Below are 11,862 nucleotides of genomic sequence, written 5' to 3'. Positions count from 1 at the left end.
CTAAGATTCTACATGCCATTCGGCACAGCCAAAAACAGACAAAAGATTGCACATATAGGCCTCTGAAAGCTTCAGCAATGCATAGATCATTGGCTAAAGTTTTGTTTTTAATTTTCCATGATGTCATCACTTTATTTTTTGGCTTAAGTTCTACAGAGGTAGCACAGAACAGTGATATGATAGAAAATAGAAAGATGAGACTGGGATCACATCTTAACTTTGCCACTTTCTAGTTGATGACGCCTTCACTGAGGGCTGAGCATCTAAAAGACAAGCAATTTAACGTGCTCCCAGTGTAGGGGGCACAAGTTTGATCCCTGGCCAGGGAGCTAAGATCTCACATTCCGCGTGGCATAGCCAAAGAAATAATTTAAAAAGAAAACAATAAAAGACTCACCTAATTTAAAAGAAGGGATATGAAAAACTCTGGAACTTAACAGGCACCAATATATATGATGTTCTTGGATTTATTATTATTGCTACTTTTTATGTCCTGGACAGAAGAGCCTGGTGGACCACAGTCCATGGAGTCACAAAGAGTTGGACACGACTTATCAGCTGAACACTTACCCACTTTTTATGTCAGTAGGATATGAAAAGGAATGAATGAGGTTTGAGGTTTGCTTTTTTATTTAAATTAAGGCAGTGGGGATGTCCCTGATGGTCTAGTGACTAAGACTCCGTGCTCCCAATTCAAGGGGCACAGGGGGCTAAGTTCCCACATGCCATAAGGTGCCACCTAATTAATTAATTAAGGCAACAACTAGCTTTCCTTTGCACTCAAAATTCACACTGAGGGAAATTTGGAACCAGAAATACCAGCAAACTCATTTATTTAAGGAAGGATGGACCCTGAACTGCATTAATATAAAAGTGGACAGAATAGGATGATTGCAGTAGCAAGCAAAGAATAACATAAACTCAGAATTGCTTAACAATAATTATCGACCCCAAAGTAAAAGTAGTTGCAGTTAGTGTGGTCTTCAGTTTGTTTGGGGGGGAGCGGGTAAAATATATCCATTTATCATTTTCACCACTTGTAAGTGTATTAAATAGCTTCACAATCTATAACCATCACACTGTCTATACACAAAACTTTCATTATCCCCAACAAAGGCTCCTAACTTATTAAAACAACTACCCCTTTAAAATCTATTCTTTTTTTTTTTTTTTTAGTCACATGGCTCTCAGGATCTTAGTTCCCCAGCTGAACCCATGCCCTCAGCACTGAAAGCTTGGAGGCCTAACAACTCGACCGCCAGGGAATTCCCTAAAATCCACTTTTTAAAAGTCACAGCTATGGGGTTTCCCTGGTGGCTCAGTGGTAAAGAATCCACCTGCCAATGCAGGAAGCATGGGTTCGATCCCCGATCCAGGAGGATCCCACACGCCGCCGCAGAGCAGCTGAGCCCGTGCCCCACGCCTCTGAGCCTGCGCTCTAGAGCTGGGGAGCCCCAGCTCCTGAAGCCCGAGTTCCCCAGAGACTGTGCTCCACAGCAAGGGAGGCCACTGCAAGGAGAAGTCTGAGCCCGAAAACTAGAGAGTCCAGCCCCTGCTCACCAAAACTAGAGACAGCACAGCACAAAGACCCAGCACAGCCAAAAACAAACAAAATTATTTAAACAAAGTCACAACCATGATCCACATTTTCACGCCTATCACAGTTAGCTCTTTTGCAGTGTTAGTGTTCCTCTTTCCCCGAAGGTTCCAGAAATGTACTTTGTGGTCGTATTGACTCCAATCAGCACTCAAAGGCTCACCACTCAGTGCCTTCATTTGGATGCTGTATTCAGTCGCTCAGTCAGGTCCAACTCTGCAACCCCATGGACAGTATTCCACCAGGCTCCTCTATCCGTGGGATTTCCCAGGCAAGAATACTGGAGTGGGTTGCCATTTCCTTCTCCAGCGGATCTTCCCGACCCAGGGATCGAACCCACGTCTCCTGCATTGGCAGGTGGGTTCTTTACCACTGCTCCACCAGGGAAATCTTCTAAGCTGTAATCATTCCCCAATCTTTTGAATGCTACTTATTTTTTTTTTAATTTTTATTGAAATATAGTTGATTTACAATGTTGTATTAGTTTCAGATGTACAGTACAGTGATTCACTTAAACATCTACATAATTATATAATTCTTTTTTATATTCCCTTCTATTATAGGTTATTATAATGTATTGAGTATAGTTCCCTGTGCTATATGGTAGATGCTTGCTTGTTATCTATTTTATATATAGCTGGGTGTATATTTTAATACCAGATTGCTAATTTATCCCTTCACCTTTTCCCCTCTGGTAATGCCACTAATTTCTTGAAGAAACTGGGTCACATCCCGCATTTGGCTGATGGCTTCTTGGGGGTGCTACTCAAGAAGATGTCTTTCAATTGCCAGCAATTCCCTGTAAACTGGGAGTTAGATCAGATGTGGGCTTATTCTGGCAAGAGCTCCTCTCTAGGGAGTGCTGGGTCCCTTGCCAGCGTCAATAATAAATTGTCCCATGTAGTGTGTCCAGGTCCTGTTGCCCCTGTTAGAAAGTTTCCCATCAGCCTTTCACTTACTTGTCTCAGTAAAGGGATATTTATTTATTTACAGCTGTGTTGGGTCTTCATTCCTGCAAGGGCTGCTTTCCATTTGCTGTGCATGGGCCTGTCATCGAAGTGGCTTCTAGAACACAGGCTCAATAGTTGTGGCGTCCACAGGCTGAGTTGCTCTGCAGCATGTGGGATTTTCCCAGACCAGGGATCACACCTGTGTCCCCTGCATTGGTAGGCGGATTCTTTACCACCTGAGCCACCAGGGAAGCCCGAGATCTTTGAAAACCAAATCAAATCAGGTCACTCCCCTGATCGAACGCTTGTGCACTGTTGGTAGGAATGTAAACTGGTGCAGCCACTATGGAAAACAGCTTGGAGGCTCCTCAAAAACTTAAAAATAAAATTGTTATATAGGATCAAGCCATCCCACTTCTTGGTATATATCCAAAGGAAACAAAATCAGTGTCTCAAGAGATAGCTGCACCCTTGTGTCCATGGTAGCATTATTCACCACAGCCAAGACACAGAAACAAATCTGTGTCAGCAGACGAGTGGATAAAGAAAATGTGACATAGGAACATCCCTTGTGGTCCAGTGGTTAAGACTCTGCGCTTTCACTGAGAGGGCAAGGGTTCAATCCCTAGTCAAGGAAGTTTCACATACTGTGATGCAGCCAAAAAGAAAAGAAAAGGAAAGGGAAAGTGACATAGATACGTAGCAGAATATTGTTCAGCCATAAGAAAGAAGGAAATCCTGCCATTTCTGACAAACGTGGGTGGACCTTGTAGACATTATCTGAGTGAAATTAAGTCAGACAAACTGTAGTATGATCACTTATATGGGGAATCTTAAAAAAACTGAAAAATCACAAAACAGAGAGGGATATAGTGTACTAGGTGCCTGGTAATCATGGTTAATAATACTGTATTATCCATATGATGGTTGCTAAGAGAATAGATTATTTTAAAATTACTTATTTATTTAAATGGGGCATGTGGGATCTTTAGATACAGCATGTGACCAGGGATTGAAACCCCCTCCACACACACAATTGGCAGCATGGAGTCCTAGCCACTGAACCACCAGGGAAGTCCCGAGAGGAGATTTATTTTATTTATTTATTTTTTCTGCTGTGCAACTCAGCATGTGGGATCTTAGTTCCCTGACCAGGAATTGAACCTGGTCCCCCTGTGGTGGAAGCAGAGTCTTAACCACTGAACCACCAGGAAAGACCCCTGAAAGTAGATCCTGAACATTGTCTTAACAAGAAAAAACCAAAAAACTGTCACTGTGTAGTGATGGAGGTTAAATTAGACTTACAATGGTGATCATTTCACAATATATACAAATACTGAATGTCTGTGTACATCAGAAACTAATGTAATGTTGTAGGTCAGTTATCTCTCAATTAATAATTAATGGGGGCTTCCCTGGTAGCTCAACTGGTAAAGAATCTGCCTGCAGTGCCAAAGACCCAGGTTCGATCCCTGGGTCAGGAAGATCCCCTGGAGAAGGAAATAGCAACCTGCTCCAGGATTCTTGCCTGGAAAATCCTATGAACAGAGGAGCCTGGTGGGCTACAGTCCATGGGGTCACAAGAGTCGGAACAATTTAGCGACTAAACCACCACCTATAATTAATTGATTAAATGAAAAAGTAAAAGAATGGTGGTTGCCAGGGACTGGATGTCAAAGGGTACAGAGTTCCATTTACAAAATGAATAAACCCTGGGATCTAATGTACAACCTGGGGAACATGGCTAATACTGTCCTGCATATTTATTGATTGATTTCTGTGCTGGGTTTTCGTTGCTGCACATGGGCTTTCTCAAACTGCATATAGCGGGAGCTCCTCTCTAGTTGAGGCGCTCTGGCTTCTCGTTGTTGTGGCTTCTTCTGTTGCAGAGCACGGGCTCTAGGGCACGTGGGCTCAGTAGTTGTGCTGCAAAGGCAGCTAGCTCTGAGGCACGTGGACTCTTCCAGGACCAGGGATCGAACCCGTGTCCCTTGCATTGCAAGGCAGATTCCTAACCACTGGACCACCAAGGAAACCCCTGTACTGTATACTTGAAATTTATGAAGAAAGTAGATCGTAAATAACCTCACCATCCACACCAAAAAAAGGTAACTATGTGAGGCAATGAATGGGTTAACTAAATTTATTGTGGTAACCCCTCCACAATATATACATGTAGTGAATCATGTCGTACCCCTTAAATTTATACACTTTTGTCCATTGTGTGTGTTAGTCACTTAGTCTGACTGTTTGCGACCCCACGAACTGTAGCCTGCCAGGCTTCTCTGTCCGTGGAATTCTCCAGGCAAGAATACTGGAGTGGATTGCCATTTCCATCTCCAGAGGATCTTCCCGACCCAGGGATTGAACCCTGGTCTCCTGCATCACAGGCAGATTCCTTACCACTTGAGCTACAGGGAAGTCCTTTATACATTTGTTCATTATACATTGATAAAGCTGGGCAGGGAAAATAACCCCCTAGTGCATTCTATCATATTTAGAATAAAAGCCCAAAGTCTTCCTTGCCAGGCTGACACCCTCTCTGACCTCACCTCCTCCGTGACCCCCATCCATTCCGGCCACACGGGTCTCCTCCTTGAAGTTCTCTACAAGCCGGCCTCTAGGCCTTTGCACTGGCTGTTCCCTCTGCCTAGAATGCCCTTCCTTACGACTCACTCACTTGCTAATTTACTTCAGACCTTGATCATAACCTCTGAGAGGCCTTCCCTGACTACCTTCCCTAAAACAGCACTCTCCACCCCCTTGATATCCCTCCCCTTGATGTATTTTTCTCCTCTGCCCATGATGCATCCTGATACATGTTTCTCTGGTAGGCTCAGGAGTTGTAGCACTCAGGCTTAGTTGCCCCATGGCACGTGGGAACCTTGATTCCCCTACCAGGGATCAAACCCACATCCCCGGCATTGAAAGGCAGGTTCTTAACCACTCGGGACCATAAGGGAAGTCCCGAGCAAACAGTTCTTGAGAGAACAAACACAGATTCGACTTGCCCATGCTGTCGAATGGACAGCAGGTCCATTAGGTGTGTATGGTCCCCCAACATATTCAAACAAGTGGGCAGATCGTTGCAAATATTTGCACCCCCCCCAACAGTGCCACAATAATTAATTGACCCCTTTATGAAAGGTTTTTTACAGGGTGGTGGGGACAAAGAGATGACCAAGATATACCCAATGCCTGCTCTCCTAGAGCCCACAGAGCAGCAGGAGAAGGAAGACACAAGACACACAGTTATACCAATAAGTGTATCATGAAAACTCAGGCAGCGTCGCCAAAGAAAAGGACAGGGACTTCCCTGGTGGTCCAGTGGCTAAGACTCTGCTCTCCCAATGCAGGGGGCCCAGGTTCGATCCCTGCTCAGGGAACTAGATACCACATGCCACAGCTGAGAGTTCTCATGCCACAACTAAAGATACCACATAAAGACCTGGTGCAGCCAAATAAATGAGCAAATAAATACATTTTTTAAAAAAGAAAATTATTAAATAAATATATATATATATTAAAAAAAAAAGAAAAGGACAAAGTGTTGGGAGTGAATAACACGGGGAGTTAACTGGGAAGTACCAGGCAGTGATGCCATGGAAAGGGGGCAATGGAGATGGGGCTGAGGGGTGTGTAGGAGTTGGGGACAAAGGGCTACAGGAGGAGGCCCAGCGACCTGTGAACAAGAGAAAGGAGCCAGGTGGTAGACATCAGGGGGCACGAGGCAAGCAGTTTGGGGGTTTATCACGGAAGATTTGGGACAAAGGAGGAAATAGGTTTGATCTGGGATTGAGAGACAGTCTTTTTCTCTTTTTTAAAGAAACCTATTTATTTGGCTGTGCCGAGTCTTAGTTGTGGTGTGCAGGATCTTCAGTTGTGGCATGTGGGATCTAGTTCCCTGGGCAGGGATGGAATCCAGGCCCTCTGTAGTGGGAGCTCAGAGTCTTAGCCACTGAACTGCCAGGGAAGTCCCAAAAGACATTCTTCTCGCTCTTGACTGGTTAGAACGAGGGTGAGTGGAGGCCAGGAGACCAGGGAGGAGGCCAGAGCAGGAGTCCAGGTCAGAGAAGACGGGGCTGGACCAGGGTGAGGTCATGGAGAAGACAGCAGGGCCAGGCAGGAGAGAGGTTTGTTAGCTGAATCTAATCCTCCATGGCAGCTGGAAATTTACTGAGGGTACAAGGTGTTTGAGAAGACCCTGAGGGTCAGGCTTGGGAGGCAGGATAGATCCTGAGGTCTCCATTGAAATGGAACACAGCTCAAGGAGGATGCCAAGCCTCAGCCCTGGGTGCCAAGTTGAGGACCCCAGGGCTCATCCCGAGGGCAGTGAGGAGCAAAGGTTAAGCAGGGAGGGAACAGGGTCAGATTTGAGTTTCAGAACCATCTCTCTGGTTATGAATGGGAGATGGGATGGAGGGAGTAACAGTGGAGGCAAGGAGGCCCGGGAGGAGGCCAAGGCAAGGTCCTGTTGGGAAAGGACTGAGGAAAAGGGGCGGGTGGGCGAGACCTCGAGAGGCTGAAAGGCATTTGTGAGAAGCTGTGGGGATACCAGTACAGAAGCAGAGCAGCCAAGAGCAGAAAGTTGGGAGTTCAGCCTGTCCTGCACAAACACGCAGGCTCAGAGAGACCACCACACACACACACACACACACCCACCCACCATGTGCAAAACACATGGGGGAGGGAAATGGACAAGCAGGAGAAACCAGCACACCTGCACCGGATCTGCAGGATCAGGACACGCAAACCACCAGAGGGAGTGAGCAATGCAAGCGCCCAGAGACAGATCCATGAGATGCAGAAAAATCAAGGACACCTAGTCAGCTGTCGTTACCACGTGCGACGGAACTACGTGTGCCCTGTCCCCGTAGCCTGCTAAGTGGGTTCTGTTCTTATTCCCAGCTTACAGATGGAAAAACTGAGGCTTAGGGAGGCCAGTCCCTTATAAGGTCCTGGGCTTAGTGGCAGAGGCAGGATTCCCATCCAGGTCTTCAGGCTACCCCCACCCCCACCCCCGCGAGTGCCCATCCACTGGCATCCTGTTTCTTTGCCCACATTGGTCTTTATTTAGTACGAGGGGCGACTTTCCCCGCCACCCCCACCGCATCAGTGCACCCTGGGGATGCCCACACAACAGTGTCCTCCCCTTTCTGGTTTCTGAGATTTTTCCAGGAATGGAGGCGCTCCTGACCCGGCTTGTCTGAGTGTGGGCTGGCGGCGTGTCCCTGCGTGTCTCCTCCTGTCCCAGCCTCTCGTGTGTGTGTGTGTGTGTGTGTGCGTGTGTGTGTGTGTGTGTGTGTGTGTGTGTGTGTGACATCTGAGTGTGTGTGTGTGTGTCCTGGTCTGAGGAGCTGTGAGTGCAAAGGGGGAGTGCCTGGCTGGGCTCTGGGGGTGGAGGCAGGGGAGGGGGGCGTCGCAGAGGGGAGTGGAGTTCTGGAGGAATGTTTACCAGATGAGCTCGGAGTGAGAGCCCAGAGGGACAGCGCCCAGAGCTGGGGTACGGAGCCACTCAGCTTCCCTGCCCCGCTGGCCCCGGAGCAGGGGCGCAGCCGCCAGGGGCCCCTGCCCCCTCCTCAGCCTCCTTCCAGGGCCCCTTTAAGACCGAGCTGGTCCTCTTCTCTCCGCGTTAACCCCTCGAAGTCCAGGTGGCCCCTTGGGCTCCGAGCCGGTGGTGGGCGGAGGCAGAAGCGACGGGGAGCCAGGGGCGGAGAAAGTGTTGCCCGAAGTCTGGGAGGGAGAGAAGGAGGCAAAGGAGCTGGGACGGCGGCCCGCTGAGCCGAGCCCGCGAGGGACACCCCCCCAACCACCACGCTGGGCCAGGCGGGCAGTGCCAAATCAGGGCGGGGGGAGCCGGGAGCCGGGGGGAGGGTCGGGGACAGCCCGGCCCTGCCCCCTCCCTCGCGGGGTGCCCAGCAACTTCTGAGGAAAGTTTGGCACTCACTGCCTGGTGCCCCGAGGATGGGCAAGGTCCTGCTGGCCTGGTGCTGGGCGCTGTGCTGCTGGGGGCGCGTGGCTCCCCAGGGTGAGTGATGATGGGGGGCCTGTGGGGAGGGCCCTCTCATGGAGGGGCTGGGCGGGGAGGAGGGAGAGGAGGGGGACGGATGGCAGGTGTTTGAGGGGGGGCGGCGCTGAGTCCTGAGCAGGCTCGGGGAGTTTCCTTGGGACAAGAGAGGGAGACAAGGGGGACACAGAGACAAACCAAGAGAGGCCAGGAAAGAAAAAAAGGGGACCCTTGAGAGAGGAACAGAAGGATAAGAAACAGAAACTAGGAGCCCCAGAGATGGGGAAGAGATGGACACAGAACAATGGGACAGACAGATGGGAGACGCTGAGGGCTAGGGGCTGGACTTGAACTGGGGGCCTTGCAGAAAGGGGCTGAGCGGAGGGCTGCCCGGAAAGGAGCCTTCCAGAAGGGACCCCTAAGTCAGGCAGCAGGGTGAGGAGGCTCCGGAGCCCTAGGGGAAGACTCTCTGTCACCCCCACTTCTCCTCACCCCACGGCTGTTTGTTTGGGGTCGGGGGCTCTGCCTTCGGCCCGCCATCTCTGTGGGTCTCTGTTTCTCTGTCTTTCGCTCTCCCTGTTCTCTAAGTATCTCTTATCAACGTCTCTGTCTGTGTCTTTCTCTCTCCCTCTGTGTGTCTCTCCCCCAACTTTTTCCCCTCTAGGTATGTCTCTGCATTTCTCATCCTCCGTCTCTCTTGAGTCTCTGTTTCTGTCTGTCTGCCTGACTTTCTCCGGTTCCCCTCTCTGCCTCTCCTTCCCCATTTCTCTCTCTCTCTCCCGGCTCCCTCCCATCCCCTTTTCTTCCCCACCAGCCACCAGCCCAGTCTGTCAAGTCTCTAGAGACCCTAAGCAGGGGAGGCCAGCCGGGCAGTCAGGGCGTGGGAGGCTGCCAGATGCTGGGCCTACTTCCCAACGGGATGGAGGCCGGACCCCAGTCCCCTGGGAAGGCTCCCATCCTCCCCACGAAGCCTCCACCCTCCACCCCCCCCAGCTGAGGTCACTCGACAACTATGTGGGCCTAAGGGCCTGGCGGGGTCCTGGCAGCCGTAGGCAGGCCGGCAGGGGTGGAACCAAGTCCAGGGAAGCAGGGGTTCCCGAGCTAACGTCCCTCCATCTCCCTGCAGGCCCACAGACTGAAGTGCCCCCCTTCGTGGGGAGTCCAGGGAACATCACCGGTGCCCGAGGACTCATGGGCACCCTGCGCTGTGAGCTCCAGGTTCAGGGGGAGCCCCCCGAGGTGACCTGGCTTCGGGATGGACAGGTCCTAGAGCTGGCAGACAGCACACAGACCCAGGTGCCCCTGGGCGAAGATGGGCAGGATGACTGGAAAGTGGTCAGCCAACTCAGGTGCCCAGCCTCCCCCTCCGACCAGCCGTGACCCATGTCCCTCCTGTCCCCACACCTCCACCACGTGAGGCCAAGTGGCCAGTCACTCACAGGAGCCCCACCTGGGCTGGGTGGCAGCGTGGCCACACGCAAGCTGCGTGGGCCTGACCATGTGACATAACTCACCCCGGCTTTCGCTTTCCTCTTCTGTAAAATGAGTTAATAATAGTACCCACTTCCTAGCTCTTACAAGTTTCCGGGCCAGACCCCCTTCCCCGCTTTCAGTTCTGAGGACGCCCCCCTCACCGGGTCCAGCTCTGACCCTGAACCTCTCTGTCTCTCTTCTCTGCCCTGTCAGAATCTCGTCTCTGCAACTCTCAGACGCGGGATGGTACCAGTGCGCCGTGGTCCTGGGAGAAAAGACCTTCGTGTCCCAGCCTGGCTACGTGGGGCTGGAGGGTGAGCCCTGGGCTCCGAGGTCCTGGGAGGGCAAGAGTCCTGAGGGAGGGTCAGAGGGTGCTGGTGGATTCAGGGTGTCCCCTGGGGACATAGGGCCTAGGAACGTCAGAGACCTTGGGAGGGTCAGGCAAGGGGTCTATAAATTATTGGGGGCAAGCCTGAGGGGCAGATTATGTGTCTGGAGGAAAAGCTATCTTGGGGGTTGTCAGATAAGAGATCAGAGGCAACTTACCACTCTCCCCCCACCCCGGGAGACTTAACCCTCTCCCCCACTGCTGGGGTTTGAGAGAGTGGCTCACTTTCCTCATAGATAAAGTAGAATGAGGTGGCTCAGTGGTCAAAGAGTCTGCCTGCAATGCAGGAGATGCGGGTTCACTCCCTGGGTCGGGAAGATCTCCTGGAGAAGGGAATGGCATCCCATTCCAGTATTCTTGCCTGGGAAATCTGGTGAACAGAGAAGCCTGGCAGGCTACAGTCCATGAGATTGCAAAAGAGTCAGATACGACTTAGCGACATTCTGGAAAAGAAACATGAAAGGGGGTCAGACACTGATGAGAGGAGCCGGATATTTGGGACCTTGTGTCCTGGGAGTAGAAGTATTCTGAGGGCTCCGACATAGGCATCAAAGACCCAGCAGCCTATACCATCCTAGTGGTGAGTCAGACCCCTAGGGGGATCAGAGGGACCCCAGCCTTTACCACTGCTCCCCCAGGCCTGCCTTACTTCCTGGAGGAGCCTGAGGACAGGACTGTGGTTGCCAACACTCCCTTCAACCTGAGCTGCCGGGCGCAGGGGCCCCCAGAGCCTGTGGACCTCCTTTGGCTCCAGGATGCTGTCTCCCTGGCTTCAGCCATGGACCACAGCCACCAGCACACACTCCGCGTTCCAGGTGAGTCCAGGGATGTGATCAGCTCAGGACAGAGGGCCAGGTGGGATGGAAGTGGGGGGCCCTTCGTGCCTCCATATGAGGCTCTCCTCATCCTTCTATCCTTCTCTGTCTCTCTCCGTCTTTGTCTCTCTCTAGTTTCTCCTCTTTGTCTCTGAGCATCTCTGTCTCTGCATTTCTGTCCCCATCGATCTCATTTCTCTCCGTGCGCTTTCTTTCTGTCTCTCTGTTCTCTATCTCTCTCTGTGTCTGTCTCCCTGTCTCTCTGTCGTCTCTCTGCTCTTTCTCCCTCCATTCGCGCCAGCCTCTCTGAATAGCGTCCTTTGTCCTGGGTTTCCTCTGAGCTGTTCCATGGCCAAGTGTGTGTGGGCCCGATGCCCCTTTGTCAGCCCCTGACCCCAAGCAGGGCACCAGAATCAACTGTGCCCTCCTCTCCTCCTCCTCCTTACAGACGTAACCCAAGAAGAAGAGAGACGGGACAGGGCTGAGTGACAGATGACACCCTCCCCGTCTCAGGGTGACCATCTCTTTCCACACCTCACAGATGGGGCAGGACCTAGCTTGGGGGGTCACGCAGTGGTCAGGCAGAATTGGGGGACCCTGGACACAGGGAGTTCCCCTCACTGAGGAAAGAC

At 51.2% G+C, this 11,862-nt stretch overlaps 1 protein-coding gene and 1 non-coding gene across 3 annotated transcripts in view; both read left to right on the top strand.

The window, feature by feature from the left end:
• The first annotated feature begins 5,860 nt into the window (after positions 1–5,860).
• Positions 5,861–5,933, top strand: TRNAG-CCC. The gene has a single exon. It is a non-coding gene; the product is annotated as a tRNA-Gly (tRNA).
• A 2,029-nt stretch (positions 5,934–7,962) lies between these two features.
• Positions 7,963–11,862, top strand: part of AXL (AXL receptor tyrosine kinase) — a 35,130-nt gene continuing 31,230 nt past the window's right edge. The window contains exons 1-4 of one of the 2 annotated variants that reach the window (XM_043436281.1): positions 7,963–8,575; positions 9,681–9,903; positions 10,241–10,341; positions 11,054–11,230. In XM_043436281.1, coding sequence (XP_043292216.1) covers positions 8,512–8,575; positions 9,681–9,903; positions 10,241–10,341; positions 11,054–11,230 — 565 coding nt within the window. In that variant the 5' untranslated portion in view covers positions 7,963–8,511. The remainder of the gene's footprint in view (positions 8,576–9,680; positions 9,904–10,240; positions 10,342–11,053; positions 11,231–11,862) is intronic. The other variant, XM_043436280.1, reaches the window with a different exon arrangement.

The sequence above is a fragment of the Cervus canadensis genome, chromosome 18, assembly GCF_019320065.1.
Source record: "Cervus canadensis isolate Bull #8, Minnesota chromosome 18, ASM1932006v1, whole genome shotgun sequence".
Lineage (NCBI taxonomy): Eukaryota > Metazoa > Chordata > Mammalia > Artiodactyla > Cervidae > Cervus > Cervus canadensis.
Note: the sequence above shows the minus strand (reverse complement) of the source record. Positions and strands in the feature narration are given on the sequence as shown.